The 17,894-nt window shown below is 38.7% G+C and overlaps 1 protein-coding gene across 2 annotated transcripts in view; it reads right to left on the reverse strand.

Annotated features, from left to right (window-relative positions):
• LOC117307040 (GATA-binding factor 2-like) overlaps nt 1–17,590 on the reverse strand; it is a 45,083-nt gene extending 27,493 nt beyond the window's left edge. For both annotated transcript variants that reach the window (XM_033791677.1, XM_033791676.1), the window contains exons 1-2: nt 17,286–17,590; nt 2,959–3,338 (exon numbers count right to left, since the gene is read on the reverse strand). In XM_033791677.1, coding sequence (XP_033647568.1) covers nt 2,959–3,268 — 310 coding nt within the window. In that variant the 5' untranslated portion in view covers nt 3,269–3,338; nt 17,286–17,590. The remainder of the gene's footprint in view (nt 1–2,958; nt 3,339–17,285) is intronic.
• Nucleotides 17,591–17,894: the final 304 nt, after the last annotated feature.

A 17,894-nucleotide genomic window follows, 5' to 3' on the forward strand; every position in this document is an offset into this window, starting at 1 on the left:
AAGGTTAAAGGTCGACTTGTTGAATGTGTTTGTTATTTCAAAACACGCGCTACCTTTATTTGGAACCTTCAAAATGGCCGTCATTCATTTGTTTTTCCTTCTAAGGTATGATCTGTCGTATTTATTTCAGACAAAGCACGGGCAATACACTTTTAAGCTGACCCGAGGCACCACAATACTCATGGCCACATGTCTCCCACTTTCAATGGAATTGGACCAGAAACTCGTTTTTATTACACTCTCAAAAACAGTTATGGGGTTGTTTCTCGCGAAAATGAACAACCAATTGGCGATCCCGGATGTTTGGCACTCGTACAACGTATCATTAAATTGCTTTGATATTAGTGTAGTTCCCGAATGCAAGCTGTGTTAAACACCATATGACCACCCAAATAGGTCTTGCCAGATGAAACAACACTGAAGTCACAGGGGGTAAAATTGGCTTTAACATTAATAATTTGTTTAACAACATACAAGTAAAAAAGGAAAAAAAATACAATTTTTGAAAAGACAAGTGAAAGTAGATATATATGCTAAAAGAACGTGGATGCAATTTAATATTTGGAATTGTATAAATTCATGTAGTCCCATGGGGTACCGTATTATTGTTAAAGTTTATAACAGCTTACTGATTATGAAGGTCGAACGACTTTTTTTTCTGTAGAATATTTCCTTCCATGAAAATTCGAAAAAAGTAGATGTGAAAACTTAAAGAAGAAAAAAAAATTAAAAAACACCAACTCCTGGTTTTAGTTGCTACAACCAAAATGAAGGACAATGATGATACAATCTGTGCATGGTCTCATAACCCCCACAGTGAATTAAAGGCAGTGGACACTATTGGTAATTACTCAAAATAATTATCAGCATAAACCTTACTTGGTAACGAAAGTTTCTGACATAAATAGATTCGAACTGTGATACGTTATTCTTACTTGACAATGTCTTGTGTGAGCAATTTAGTACGAAACTAACGTTGGACGATAACAACTTTTTTTCGTCGGGCACACACTCTGTCTGCATAGTGTATATTTGCATAATTATTTGACCCAGTACCTGTTGTTTGAAGTCACTCCCAAACCGACCACGCCCGTTCCGGCCTGTCTCGTGGCCCGCCCAGTGTGACCCTCGCCCCGCCCATGGCTGCGAACTATACTCAGAATGTTATGTGCGAGACTGCTTTTAAAAGGAGCAACATTGTTTACGCGCAAAATGACATTGAGTGTTGTGTTACGTTCGCATTCCTGTGCCCCCTTCTCCCCCAAGTTCATGATAAATATTTGTTAGTTCAACCATGGATGCATAAATATATCCATGGTTCAACTTGTCCGCAATAAAAAAAACTAATTTCACGAAAAAAAAACATCAACGACAATATTTAAACAATGATTTTTATTTGATGTTGTAGGTTTATAAGTCGGCAATAACGAATTGGCTGACAAAAGTGGTTTGTCGGACACATTTGGTAGGACATAATGAATGGTCCGTATCTGACATGTTCTGTATTAAATAATCGTAATAACAATTGATTTATACTGCGCTAATTCCAGGCAAAGCTGTTTGAATGCGCATGACTATGAACCATAAAAATGTTAAACCACTAGGAAGTAAACAATAACATATGAAAATACACAGTGTATAAAACTATACACAGTGTAAAGAAAAGAAAAACAAACAAACAAGCAAGCAAGCAAGCAAATTAGCAAACAAACAAACAAACAAACAAACAAACAAACAAACAAACAAACAAACACCTCGTGAATGCAGCCAACCAACCAATTAAACATCAAACAATTTAAATCTAATGTCGTTGAACCGCGTTCCAAATGATTATTGAGAAAAAGTTCCAAAGAGAATGGTCTCGACTAACAGGTTATTCAATGAATGTAACTTGGCATGAGGGAACAATAATAGTCAGAGAGCAATGCTATCCGGTGCATCTTTCATTCAGGCTAATCAACAATGCTTAAACCCGGATCTAGGATAAGAACTAAATTACGATCATGTACGGCGAGACCGGATTAGGAAGAAGGAAAAAAAACTTGGCACCGAATTGAAAATAATGAAGAAATAAATAAAGCAATAAGGAACTTCATTAAGTTTATTCATCAATGCGTGTTGTTTTTAAGAGTTCAAATTGATTTATGTTGACCAGATGGCATCAGTTTTGAACTACACATAGGTCATATTTGTTTATCTGTTGCCAATTCTGCATTAGTTGATTTGACTTACGATTAAGAATGTGGTGGTGTCTGGCAACACATTTAAAACGAAAGTAAACATGGTGTTACCGCCAACCTATCCATAGATAGTAAAGATGAATTGCCTGCATACATTTAGTTGCCGAAAAGTGTTAACGTGTAGCAGCTGCCAACTTTGCCGAAACTGTCATGAAAATAAACCAATATTTTCATGCTCTTGGGAAAAAAATTGAAAATCACCCTGATTATGAAATCATTTTTTCTGTTGTGTTGCATCGTAATTCTAAATATCTCCCCGATTGTTGTACACTATCTCCATGATTGCAAGATGCACACTTTGACAGCTCTGGGGGTCTGTATTATTATTTAATTAGTCCGATTTCTTCGGTGATCTCTTGAAACATGAATAACATCAGTGAAATGAATTCGTCCAGCAATGTTTACATAGCAAAATATTTAGACTGGGGAGTTTTGTGCACACAGAATGGTGATAATATTGAATAACATTAGCAAACGATGATTTTTTGAGTTGCAACTGAGACGTTTTGCGGAACATTTTGCTCTGCTATACAAGGGGAATTGTTCCCTGAACATGAATGTATAGCTCATTGGATGTGAGAAACAAGTCAGAAGCCAAGTATATACACAACGTTATTTTGGATCGCAGTTATTTCACATAGTTCATAATGAAAGGCACGCTAATTAAATCGTCGATAGTCATGAATGTTAGCACAATATTATGGTATGCACCACCTACCGTGTGAAGGCCTGTAGCTGTGTATCGCTGCCGCTCGGGACGCGGCCGAGTTGGCGTAGTAGCTCGGCGGGTTGACAGCGTTTGAGCTCCCGTCAAGAGAGTGGAAGAAAACATCCACTTCATCTGGGGGAACAAGCTGGGTGGGCTCCATGAAGTTTAAACTATGGTGGGGAGCGTGTGGCATCCGTTCTGTGGTGGAAGAAGGGGTCATACTGGCTGGGTGGGGAGCATGGGTGTGTGACCCGTTGTGCCCTTCACCACCGTGCTGGCCGTTGACTACCATCCATCTGGTGTGTTCGGTTAGCTCCATCGTGGCTGGTCTAGCAGATGCAAATTGGCTCCAAGCTGGGTTTTTTTCTCCAAGATTATACGACTAAGATCTGTAAAACAAAAGTGAGGAGAATTCATTAAACAAGAAAATATCACATATAATTTTTTCAATCATATTTTCAAGCTTTTGATGAAATTAAATGATACATATGCGATTTTGATTAATTTGAAGATAGACAACAATGTGAATGAGCGCGGGTAAAGAAACATGAATAACCATACTCTGAATTTAGCTGTTTGTATCTCAGCAAATATTCACATTAAATGGGACAGGCACATGCAAGCAAACGGACGAACAGCAGCCCGATTACACCCAAACAAAGGAAGCAACGAAATTAATTCCGGACTAACAAATTCCAAGTCAAAAGAGACAACGATTTGGCGAAAAAGAGCAGCGATCAAAAACGCGAACTGTAAATATACGCGCCGTCTTCATCTTATCAAGCGATTTATATGGACCAATATTATTGTATATACAGCTAGTTTGAGCAAGTTGATACCTTCTGGTGTACCAGGCCGATACGCTGATATGGAGAAAACATTTGATTCGCATCGTCTTTTTGATCAAAATGCCGATGGACTATAAAAATAAAGAAATAACAACTCTAAGGAGATGTCATCTTGTCGTTTTTATCTGTTCAATTAATCTCAGAACTATCGAACTGGGTATTAAAACCGGTGCCTTTTAGTAGAGAGGCAATAGAAAGAGTGGGGGGTGGGGGGGGGGGGGGCTCACAACATACAGCACTTCTCAGTTAAATTATGTTTTGAAGGATGAAAAATATGGGCAAAGTTTACTGCAGTGATGTTTTTTGTTGGTCCTATGGTAACGCTTGAGCTCCGTCTTGCATAGCGTGTGCACGGGGACAAGAATGTTGAAGTGGGTCCGAGATACGATCGTGTCAACACTGGCCCGAGTGCGGACTCAGGCTTCACGGGGCCCCTAAACCCACCGTAAGAAACAGAAAATCACCACCATAGCCACAAGTGCAAGTAATTGCCTCAAATAATCTTCTCGAGTGCAAACAATGCCCAAGCAGACTGATGAGTATTATTAAAAATTGGGAGAGGGGGGAAAATGAGAGCGAAGGTTTTTTTTCTTGTGTTCTTCTTCGTCTTCTTCTGGTGAGGCACTTGACTTATGGTCGGTGGCATACAGACGGATCTGGGGGAGTTTAGTTGTGTGCGGGTACAAGGCAATTAACACGAGACGACGCGCGGTTCCAACCGTTTTATTTCAAATTTACACGAGTGATGTTTGCAGAGTTCTTAGTGTGTCGACGCCGAAAAATATTGAACATTTCGTCATGGAGATTTGTTGAATTATTATGTTTATGTCGTCAGGGCCGAGACGCATTGGCATGTATTTCCACACACTGAGAGATAAGAGATATTTTATCATGTATTATGGATGGTTTAACGGGGATTTGCTCTCACAGTTCCTTACTTTCCAAAACCAATAATGTTTCCAAGGTTTTTTTTCTTCAAAATATAAAAAACAGTAACATCTTTAATCGTTTTATTTAATTATTACTTTTTAAAATGAAATTTTTTTCTTCAATCTATATATTTACCGGTAATGATTTTTTTTTCTCACAATTGTCTTCCCCCCTTCTTTTTATTGACAAGAACCCTGACTGGGTAAATGTATCTCAAATAATTTTGGTTGTAACTTGAAAAACGAGATAAGAACCTGCGAAATCAGACAATGACTAGATTACGATTTGAACTTGACTAGGTAGCAGGCTCATATCCCGCTCCAGTCATATTTTCATTATTACTATAATAACTGCGTGATCTTTCTTGACTGGTCGCGGGATTGTTATCCGTTTATTCCCGCTAATTGTTTCCTCTAAACTTGCATATTAGTAACTTGAACCTGCAAACAAACAAAATACTGGAAAACATATTGACAGATTTAAGTTTGAAATCCCCGTTATTGGCGGTATATAATTTACATCTAATTTGGGTTTAAGTTCATGCTCTAGAAGTCACTCTGTGTGACGTCATAGCCGGGTGTCCGTGACCCTTCGTCGTTTGCAGAGATAAATTATTACTTTTGACGCCCAGGTAAAATCTTTTATCGAAAAATATCTTGCAGTAAAATCTTTTATCGAAAAATATCTTGCAGTGGAGTGATAGCTTGATAGCTGAGATGCAAGTTGTAGGGCATTGAAATAAACCCAAAATGCACTTTTGTTGTGACGGTGTATTTATATTACAAATCAAACAAAACAAACAAACAAACAAACAAACAAACAATCAAACAAACAATCAAACAAACAAACAAACAAACAAACAATCCGCTTCTGCCTTTAAAGAGCAAATACAAAAAAAAAAAGTATCTGAAGTCAAAGCTGTTAATTTGGTCCAAATTCAATCCATCATTTCGACCTTTTCAAGAAAAGACATTCAGTACTCCCATAAGAGCCATTTGCAGCCCGTAACCGTCTAGGGACGTACAAGCTGTACCGTGCTAGGTACCGCGATACCAAGCCCAGCTTCACCGTGCAGAACACGCTGCAACTCATGGGAGTATTCTCCCCAGGGGACCCTCTCCCCCCCTCTGACGTATTTCCGGGGGTGGGGGCTAGTGTGAGGGGTGAGGTGACGCCATGATATAGCTCACATGTCACATCCACTGTGCGGAGCAGTAACATGGTTGGTCAGGTGTAGCCTAGTGCAGACAGATATGCGGACGGATACACCTCTATATACACCCTTGATGTAGATTTATTTCAGGAGAGGCATTATTGGCTTCTTTCTGGGCTGGATGACCGATTGTACCTCATTTGTTCTCTTTCGCTCTCTCTCTCTCTCTCTCTCTGTCAAAAGGGAAATGAGAATGTTGCATTTTTCATTGATTTAATGTTACGATTTACGATCGTAGCGATGACATTGATTGGATGTACATTGATGCTTATCATATTGACTAAGCTAGAACATACAATGTCCTGAGACAGACAGGGACATTTCTCATCAGTCACTAATTCTTGAAATATTTCATAATATTTATAGTTTGTTTACTCGAGCCAAAAATTGCCGTTACGAGTTTGTGAAGCAACGACCGAGCTCAATCAAATATTTTATTAAAATACTTCTTGCCGGAAGCCTATTTCAGGCGTCTGAAAATACACAAATTTGTGCAACAAGGGAAGGATGTATATTCTTTTTCTTGCAACTTCGACGACCAACCGAGTCAAAATGTTGACAGATTTTTTTATTTTGTGCATAAACAAAAAATGTTGGGAGCACCAAGTGAGAATACCGGTCTAAGACAATTACCATGCGTGTCCAGTGCCTTTAACCATAGCCCATTTGGCTACCCGCAAAAGTGACCCGCAATCGCACCTTGACGTCCACCCCTAAATTTCAGCAACTACTCACTATAAGTTCAATCAGTCGTACCCTTCAAGGCCCAATTTATTGAGCTGCTTAAGCTGAAAATTTTGCTAAGCAGAAATGAGTAGGATACCAGTCACAAATTGTACGTGTGAGATGTTATCTTCGCTGGCAACATTGTTCTGGTGAGCATAATGTGTTGTGCTTAACCATTTTTTAGTGGTCCCTGTTTATTACCTCCATTTTAAAACCGGGTCTAACAGTGGAGGAAGTATTTCCCTAAATTAGTCTAACACATTAGGATGGGTGTGTATTTAGAAGCAGAGCGGACCGGACTTCACACCTGCACAACACTTCACGCGTTTGCCGGTGTGTACAGACGACGCCGCCCCTTCCAGCGCGTCGCGTGCCAGGCAGACTGCCAGTCCTTATTAGCACCCTAGCGCGTGGACCTGCTGGGCCAATAAACGGACCAATAATGACTTTATACATGGTGGACCCTAAGCGTAGGTGCTTCATCACGGGGCTGGATGGGGCGGAAGTTATGATGGGCTTTGGGATCTGATGGCAAGGTAGTGTAAACGGTGATTTAAAAATCTGAAGGCTCCATTTGAGTCTGGAATACCGGAACTTAGAATTCAAGGAAAATACTCATTTGCGAATGGCTGAAATGGGGCGGGCGGGGCGGGGGTGTGGGGCACCCGGTGATTATAAAATCTAGTGCTCCATTTGAGTCTGGAATACCGGATTTTAGAATTCAAGGAAACTACTCGTTTGTGAATGGCTGAAATGGGGCGGGCGGGGGGGGGGGGCACCCGTGGTTATAAAATCCAAGGCTCCAAAGTTGAAAATGGAGTCTACCGAACTTAGAATTCAAGGAAAACACTCATTTGCAAATGGCTCGTTGAATGGGGCGGGGCGGGGAGGTGTTCTCCCGGTATTGTAATCTAGATACAATACTGCAGTGCTTGAGAAAATATACTTAGTTGTTGCAAACTGCTTAGGCCTACCAACGGACATTATGGTATAAATGCAAGAAATGGACGTGTCTACCAAAGCAGAGTCTTTCTTCAAGGCTACTTACTGCTTCTAATGTTACTCAAAGCATTATTGAGGGAATCAATGTGTGGTGAAGAGGTTTTCAACTAGTGGTTTAATCCCAACGAGGCCTGGTTCCTGATAAATTTACCAAGACGAAGTCGAGGTAAATTATCAAGAACCAGGCCTCGGCGGGTTTAAACCACTAGTTGAAAATCGATTCAACACACTTTAATTCCCATTCATCATTACCTTTCGGTCAAAAAACATCAACACTTTTTGATCAAAAAGTAAAATAAATGCAAAAATTATAATTGCTCAATGATTTCTTTCAACACGACACCCCTCCAGCTATGAAATGGTAAGGCCCAGTTAAGGCGCTCGGGTGAACAACTCCTTGTAAGGGAATGCTGTGCGCGTCGCGCGTATCGCGTGATGTGGCACAACTGTTTCAGCCGTTGCTCTCGACCAATAGGAATGAAGAAACTGTCTTAACAACACAGGTGCAAGCTCGCGTGTCACGCCCATGTTTCAACACTTTTTACTTGTTATAAACAAAGGTTTATACACACCCACGTGACGCGCTCTTCACCAATAGAAATAGCGAAACTGTCTGAGGTATTTATGAATCGTAGTTTAATACTATTAATTTATAACATCTTTTTGTTGATGGTTACATAGCATTTGGAATTTCATGACACTCTGGTATACATTTTCCCATTTACAACTTGCAATGGGTATGCTTTATTAGCCGTTTTCGAATTAGTTGTCAGAGTTTGAAACTAGTTATAACATGGAGCTATAAAAAGCAACATGCGGATAAATTGACGCAGTTGTTTATTGCAGAGAACCAGTAGGTAGGGTTGTTTAATAACATCATCGTGTATAAAAGGATTGCATGCACATAGCACCATCGACCACCTTATTCGATAATAAACAATGGCACCTGTGACAATGGAAAAGTGCCAGGTGTACCACTGCACACAACAACTCTCAGCCAGTGATAGCCATTTCACGCGTCCGTGTTCTAGTTTATTGCTCCATGGTTTCATCAAAGATGATGGTCAATGACGTCATGTTTATTACATCAAGCATAATATTTCCCCGGTCTTAATTAGAGTCATGCAACAGACTTGTCCAAATCGTAATGTCAATACCGCCGATCACAGCTCAAGCTCAAAGTCCATTGATGTTGAACTAATTGAGCAGGGATTTAGATGCAGGAACCCAAGGTGGCGCCTGTTACAACCGTCAAGATATAACCCCCCCAAAAAAGTTGGCTCAAAGTGTCTTACAGGATGCGTGGGGGCGCCATTGAAGAAAGTGCACTCCTGTTGAACTGGCACAGTTCGGTCCTCGGGCCTGTGAGTGAACTTTGACATTTTCAGTAACTCTTGACAAAACCTGTTGGTTAAAATGTCAGCATGTACGTGATTTGTGTAGAGGGTTTGGCAGCAACCTTGAACATTCACAGCACAGTGAACTATAAATAAATAAACGTATATTCATACTTTGCTGTGTTAAATGTGTGTGTCTAAAGCGAAGCTGAAAATTTGTAGGCTGCCCCCATATTAGCCTATTATTATGAGAAACAAATAATATATTTTTTTATGATCCTACGATGTGGTTTTCCTCCACGAGCCGTCCATACAGCACAAAGGAAAGAAAGATTACCTTTGACTATAACATAGTTGTATACTGAACGCAGTAATTTGACAATTTGTTGTCTTGTCATGAAGGTTAAAGCCGCTCCAAATCTGTGGAACAATCTTCCACCTTGCATTACACAGTCTTCTTCACTTAACTTATTTAAATCTAAGTTAAAAAACCATTTGTGTATCCTGTAATGCGCAGTAGAGAATATTTATATAGGTAACTGCGCAATTTAAATGTCCGTGTTATTATTGTTATTATTATTATTATTATTATTATTATTATTATTATTATTATTATTATTATTATTATTATTATTATTATTATTATTATTATTATTATTATTATTATTATTATTATTATTATTATTATTATTATTATTATTATTATTATTATTATTATTATTATTATTATTATTATTATTATTATTATTATTATTATTATTATTATTATTATTATTATTATAATATTATTATGACAGTAAAATCAACAGTTGTGAGTTCAATAAAGATATGAACCTGCCAGAAATTCCTTTAAGGTATATAAAAAAAAAAAAAATGTGTACTATTGTTGCAAATCAATCAGGAGTTTGCCTGCTGAAAGTAGGTACATGTACACTGATAAAATACTTGAAACGCTGTCATGTCGAGAACGCAACGAATGCTGTATTTCAAATTAAAATATTGTATATTTCCTCATCAAAATCTTAAAGCCACTATACACTTTCGGAACAGAAAGAAGAAAACAAATTCACAGATTTACAAATAACTTACAGGGTTTACAGAAGGTAATGGTAAAAGACTTCTCTTGAAATATTATTCCATGAAATGCTTTACTTTTTGAAAAAACATTAAAATAACAATTCTCGACATCGAGAATTACGGATTTATAGTAAACACATGTCATGACATGGCGAAACGCGCGAAAACAAGGGTGGCTTTTCCCGTTATTTTCTCCCGACTCCGATGACCGATTGAGCCTAAATTTTCACAGGTTTGTTATTTTTATATACAAGTTGTGATAAACGAAGTGTGGGCCTTGGACAATACTGTTTACCGAAAGCGTCCACTGGCTTTAACCAATAAGAACATGAGAGACCATGTTACCAACACCATCAAAATTCGTTTCGAAAATTTAAAAAGGGGCATTGCAATTAAAACAAAATCGCCTTTGGAAATTGTATCGCATGACAAAAATTAAACTTATATAATTTGTGAATTCCCTTTAAAGTTATAAATATAATTATAGGTAAACAAAAATAAATCGAGAGAGGAAATATTTCGACCTTTGATACTTTCCTCCCGGAAAAGACAGCTTTCCTGCAGACGTCTACAAAGCCCTGCTATATTTATGTACGTACCTTCAAGGCCCTTGGAGACAAATCCAACCCTTGGTGAAAATTGACGAGGTTATTTCATACCTGTCCAACTGGCACTGAACCGTAACCTCTCAAGAATGTTTACTCCTGACGTTCCCACAAAGTGTTATTCCTGTAAGTTTGTACGCTCCACAATACCTCCCTTTACCATCTCGTGTGTATAATCTAATCCAGTTACTAAATATTTTCATAATCGGATTAAGATGGACACGTCGACGTTAATCCACTTAAGTCCACGGGGCTCATATTTTGATTAGCTTTGTTTTAAAAAGAAATAATATTCGCCTTCCCATCAGCTGCAAGGTGGGGTATCACGTTTCTGTCTATGAGGAGTGTATGGTGAATGGTACGTCCGGTATTAATAATAACCTAGGCCCGTGGGGAATAGCTTAGACTGGTGCCGTTGTTTTTATTGATAGGGTTGCAGACTGGTTTAATGCGTGTAGGTTCTAGACTAGCAGGGACTATTGTGTCAATTTTTCACGGGAAGTTAGGTGGTCTTACGATGTCTGTCCACCATTGGTCATTGGCCGAAGATGAAGAAGTGGTTGAAGTGGTTGTAGATGTAATTATGCTGTCTGTCTAGCTGAATTATATCAGAAAATAATAGGCGGTTGTTTTATGCAATGCAAATAACTATTATAGGTAACGTGTTATGATATAAATTGTTTTATTTGAAGTAAATAATTTAATTAGGAGACTGAAATTTTACTTGGCTACATTTTGAGACGAGAACTATAAGTTACAAGACGATCCTGAGACGTGTAGACTTTAGAGGAACAGTGCTGCAAACGACTTGATTATCGACTAAAAATGCCTCGCTCATTTGTGCAATGTTAACTTCTTGCTCATTTTGTTGTCATTTGTTTAACTCGTTTGATTTAAATTGTTTGAATATTTTAACTTGCCTTCCAGTCAATCATGTTACGATGTGGCACGATTGCCTAGACATAAATGGTTCAAAGACTTGCTTACATGCAATTAGGACCAACACTTACCGAACCAAATTCATTTGTTCGAGACAGTCAAAAATCCCATTTGTATCTATTAATTAAAAGGTCTATATCAAAGGCCAATGATGCACTTTTTACATTACATTATTTGAGATTGAAATTGAGCTTGAAAAAGTAGCGTTTTTGTTTTGAATTAATATTTCAATCCGTTTTATTAGCTTGGTAACTTAACTTAATTCAATCTTTTGTTTTCCCTCCTTGATTTAAATTTCGAACAAATTAATTTCTTCCATTTCACCTAAAAAATACCGTCATTGCCGATAATATGAACAATCGTATTTGTTTTCCCTGTTTGAAACGATTTAATTTTAAAAACAAACCATCAAAAGTTTCAGCTTTATCATGGAAGTTATTTGTTCACACATGCTATGTACATTAATTGGACAAGTAGTTTCAGCCTTAAAATCATTTTTGTTTGTGAACAAAATAATAATATGAATGACATGTTCGGTAATGAAATAATAACACAACAACATAACATACTAATCAATTTCAAGTAAATAAAACCGCAAAAGCTTCACCCAAACATTTGGAAATTGACAAAACAACAGGGGTGTGTTAGATGAGTTTTATTATACACAAACTTAATACTCTGCACTTAAACCATCCAAACGTAGACTACAGATGAAAAACAAAAAAAGATCGACTACGAATGTGTTATTCCATAAACAAATATCAGTACAGAGTCTCGACTAGACAGAAATGCATTACGGTGCGAGAAGCGGACTTCTAGCGAGAGATGGTCGCATCTGCCGTAAGCCAGTGAGTAATTTGACAAGATAGCACTTGACATCCCCAGTATGCTCAGAGTCCCTAATTGCCCTGCGACTTACAAATTCGATCGCTCTCGCCCAGAGAATATCGAACTCGAAGAGGAGAAGGAAGGACAAAAAAGTATTATGGGTGGAAGTATTGTAATAATACTACAGAAAGAGGTAATCCTCGCCGGTTTGTGTGAATCACATGTAGACATTATTTGATAGGGCTCTTGTTGTTAGTGACAGAGACACCGGGTGCCGGGCGTCGCTGCACCCGACCACTGCGTCGGTGCAGGGCCGCATGGTCGTCCGCTTGAGTGTGGTCGCACCATCCCGCGGTTTATTTCCTCTTCTTCATATAATATTCACAAACAGCAGCCCCGGGGCAAAGAAGACGAGGAATAGAAATTGAATTGGGAGCAATCACAGTCAACAAAAACCGATTTCATTTTTCTCATTTGTAATGGAGAAAGGGAAAAGACGAAACTAATTCACTCAATGGGTTTGCAATCATGGACTAAGTATGTTAGCCAAATGGAGTTTCATCGGTTATATAATTATAACTGCATAAATTGTAAACAGTTAACACTTCGCCCGAACGAAAACATAGTAGGAGGCCCTACACATAAAAATATAAGTAACTTTAACGCGGCAGCTAGCCAGGTCTATCTTTTTGTAATACTCGGTCGAGGTAAACTAGGCCGACTAATTTTCTGTGTTATTCTTACGCTGTCTGTTCAAATAAATTTAAAGAGCTTGATGTATTTCACCCTTGGAGTGGCTCTGTTGTTAGCCAGTAAAATTGAGAAAATTGCGCATTGTCCCGACTCACAATTCACAATACAATCCTGTATTTAGGCTGTGCGGGAATATATCATGGTTGAAAAGGTCGGACGCTAGACCCGCGTTTTAATTATTTTGACACAAGATGGAATGGTTCACCCTCCCAGTCCATTTCTCGATTATTTATCTTGCTCAATGAACTTTTTCTACCTCTTTATTTGTGGATATGTTGTTGCCCCCCCCTTTCGCCTTGATTACAAGATGACCAGATTTGAACTTTAACGAGTGAGATAGAGCAGTTCAAGTTAACGCGTCATTGGAGTTGGAGAGACCAGACTAGGTCCATGAACGGGAGTGTACAGAGTTGAGAGTGTCTGAATTGGACTCGCTTTTAGAGGATTAACAAATATTGACATATCAATGGCTGATCTAGTTTTCTTGTGTAGCCGATTTCTGAAACGATATATTTGAGTGTATGGGAATGAGAGCAAAAACAAAATGTAGGTCACTGCTCGAGAGCCACACTGGAATTAATAGTAGTAATAGGAATTGGTCACATTCGTATGGTTGGAATTGATTTGTTTGATGTACAACCGAGGCAAGCATTTCATTAGTATGATGTGCAAACGAACATATCAGGCGATCTATATTTAATGTTGGCACGTGTAGATTAATTTTGAACACAGGTGTCATTCCATCTTACATACGGGAACGTTCTTAAAGTGACTATTGAATTCCCCATAGTGTAAACCTGTTTGTTTGTTTGTTTGTTTGTTTGTTTGTTTGTTTGTTTGTTTGTTTGTTTGTTTGTTTGTTTAGATGATCTCCCCGTCAAGGGAACTCAGCAAACTCCCACAAGGGGATATTAACACCAAGCTGGAAACAACAAATCTCTCACATCAAACATTGGTTTAACGTCTATAATTATGATTTTTTTTATGTATTCCTCTTAGTGTAAAACGTCTCTCTTTTAACTGAACATAAAAAAGGGTAACCCTATTATACAGTCATGTACAGTTATTCATGAAACGTGCCGTGTCTTTTCAGGACATGTGTTTTAGATACATGAAGGATTAGCATGACTAACAAAGAGTTCATGTTTTGTGAGATTTTTTTGAAAAATCAGTACAGTTTATAGTTCAATGTACGATGAGTTAGTTTAATGCCAGCCCATTGGATTGGTACATGACTCATTCTAATTTGCACCATTTTTGTAAACGTCCATCAATAACCCGTGATTTTTTTACTTGATTTACTTTTGTTTGATGTACTTTCTGCCCCCACAGTATTTTTTACAGCCGCTATATACCCAAGACAAAACAACAAAAAATACATAAATTCATATTTCCTTCCCAAAAGCGTTGCTAACAAACGCTGTTCGGGTTTTACGCACGCTCGATTTAGACCACTTCAATTGACTGAACGCTGCTTGGATAACAGTAATTGTCAAAAATTGCACTACTGTGAAATAAGCACATTGAAAAGCTGTGAATCCATCCGTGCAAATCTGGGTCTTAGTTTTTGTCCCAATATTGGAGCTTCCTATCAACTTTGATATAACGGGTTATTACACTTTTTCTGCTCAGTATTTGGGAGCACGAATTGTGGGGGTTGCACCATGGTTGCACCGAGTCTCAAACCTCCATGAAGAGGCGGACGACACTATACAGGAAGCGTGTATTATAGACCATTATTAGAATAATAATATCATGAGACCGATGAGAAAGTTTACAGAAAGGATTTTTTAATGAACCGTTTTGCTGTATTGAAAGGGGTCAGGATATGACAGTTGTTCATATTATACCAATGGAGGAGAAAGTGCAAGGGCGTGAACGGATTTTTTTATTTTATTTATTTGATAACGCGTGTATGAAGTAAAGCTTCGTTGATTGCTCGAACGTTTTCTATTGATAAGTCATCGTGTAGTTTCATATAAGACATATATATTTATTTATTATTGAATGAAAATATATGTTTTTATTTGAAGGTTTGGTTCAACCTTCATGACAAGACAACACATTCGTGTTACATCACCAAAGTATAGTTTATGACATTGGATCAGAGGAGTGAAACATTTTTAGCCAGGTTGGCTCAGTGGTTTCCTCCCTGTCTTTCACCTCAATGGACCCCGGTTCGATTCCTGGACTGGCACCAGCGTTGTGGATTGGGTTTTCAGTCCCTATACCTGACTGTGGGAATTTTCCCAAGAAGTCCCCCCCCCCACGTCTTAAACTGAAATGTCTTCATTGTCTTCTTGGCAATCTTTACTTTACGTAAGCATTTTATTTAGGTTATGATTTCAAACATAGTGAGCATTTTATACAATGTTAACTTTTGCTCATTATAAAATTATTTTCCAGATTCGGATTCATTGATCTTAAATCAATCACTGATTTGTATAGATTGCATAAAGTTATCGATTGTGAAAAGTGTACAGGGTGTGCTCGTCGTAGTTTGCAATTATTACTGGTCCATTAAGTCAAGTGCAATTTTGTTAAATGAAATTTTATGCACGAGTGCAAGAGCTCGCGACAGTTAACGTAATCAGTCCGTGGGACCGCTTTTCACGCGTACATCACTGTGCTGGGATAAAATGCATTTTGAAAATAAAACATGTAACTTTCACAAGGGATAAGATGATTGAAATAAACACAAAAAACCTCACATGTTTGACAAACCTATTTTTGTTTGACAAAAATGAAATGGAACGTACAGTCAAACAGTTTGGGCAACATAATAGAGACGCACGAACAAAGGGTAATCGGTACACAATCAAAGCTTGTTATTTTTGTGGAAATACACCAAAAACAGTGCCATGCAACTGTCATGACGGTGATAATGCAGACCGTGTTAGGTCAGTCAAAGCCGGCCGTGTTTAAACCGATCCTAACGGGTTACACTTTTCATCGTCTGGTGGTCCGTCTCGACACATAGTCCCACGATCGCTATGGAATTGCGACAAACGAAATTAGCCACAATCAACATAGCGATTGTAACATTGTAATTGAATTCACATCGCATGGGAATCAGAGTGTCCCTCGCCGTGGATGTAGTTTTCCTGATCCATCTCCAAATGTTTGTTTGACAAGTTGAAGAAATCCATGTTTGATAAGTTGACAGTGAGTATCTTGTAATTACACTCGGCAAAAAGCAGCATTAGCATGGACTCAATTACAACATCATTGTCCAGCCCAGATCAACCGCATAAAACCCATGCTTAAAATGTCTACAAACGTGTCTTTATTGGGACCACGTCCACACGGAGGACGTGTGTTGACACAAATTACAGGTAGGGGGATCATGATCACGACAGACAGACTATGAAATTAATGGCCGTCATGTGCGTGACTTCGCCCGGGCTCGACCACGCGACCCTGGTTTGTTTGCCGAAGAATAACGCGATGTTTTCCCGGGTGAAGCCGGCCGGCGATACACGGTCATTGTGTTGTCCCCGGTGAAGATCAGATCAAATTACCTATACCGTGTTTCAATAAAAGTCACGGCGGGTAAATCTCGTGTATTTGTTTAGTAAGATTATATTGTAATCGAAAGATACATCATCTGTGATCCTTGGAGGCGGTGAGGGTATGATATGGATAGGAGAACTATAGGCGACGGGTGACCATCTTGAGTTAGGAAACAAGTGTAATCCTACGCAATGTAAAAGCTAATTGATAAAATAAAATAAAACCCAAGACTGCAAACAAATTAAATTAAATAAATGATTAAAAAAATAATACGGGAACAAATAAGTAGTGTCATAGTCACTCACTCAATATTGGTCGCCCATAATCATACAAAAACTAAAACAAAACAATACTACCACAAACAACAAAAACGAAATACAAACAAACAAAAGGAAAACTTACAAACAAACACAAACAAACTAACAGGAAGCAATATGTAAACAAAATGAACATAGGGGCGGTATCCAAGTTCGGATCTCAATTGTAACCTCGCTCCAAATAAACGCTGACTTTTGAGATAAAAACACAAGATAAGAAAACAAAAAAGCTTCACTGTTATACTCACCACAATTAACAGTCTTTACAAACTGCGGGCGCGTCTTTATACATTTCCTCAAATCGATTTAATTCATTGTTTTATGGGCGATTATTCCAAATTTCGATAAACTAGAACAAGTGGCTCCGCTCACAGAGAAGACCTATCTCAAGATGTTTTATAAGAACGAAAAACTGGCGCCTTCAGTAACATCACACCCTTGTGGAATTATAACACTTCTCCATTTCAGACACACAGAGAGAGAAGTCAAGTTGGCAGCTCCCCACACTCAGCCCACAACAAAACCTTTCGTGGTGTACCGCGGCATTGTTCGCCAGCCCACCGACTCCTCTAAATATTTTCTTCTCTCCCGAAACTGGGAATGAAAGGGCCACAAGGCGAAAGCGGCTAGACCCATAAGTCACTGCCTCCTAGGCCTAGATGTGCTCTATTGAGCAAAGGCGTGCGCACATATTTGCGAGAGGTTCCTATTTATGTACAGAAAATTAAACAACTGAAGAAGGTCCTTGAAGCGGAAGTAATCGCTTTTCGGAGACTTTCGCAGAGGGCAAAGCCAAGTCACGGCGGCTCTTCAGAAGCTGCTGCGCGGGGGCCGCGGGGCCCAAGCCTCGCTCAGTC

Source organism: Asterias rubens, chromosome 2 (genome assembly GCF_902459465.1).
Source record: "Asterias rubens chromosome 2, eAstRub1.3, whole genome shotgun sequence".
Classification (NCBI taxonomy): domain Eukaryota; kingdom Metazoa; phylum Echinodermata; class Asteroidea; order Forcipulatida; family Asteriidae; genus Asterias; species Asterias rubens.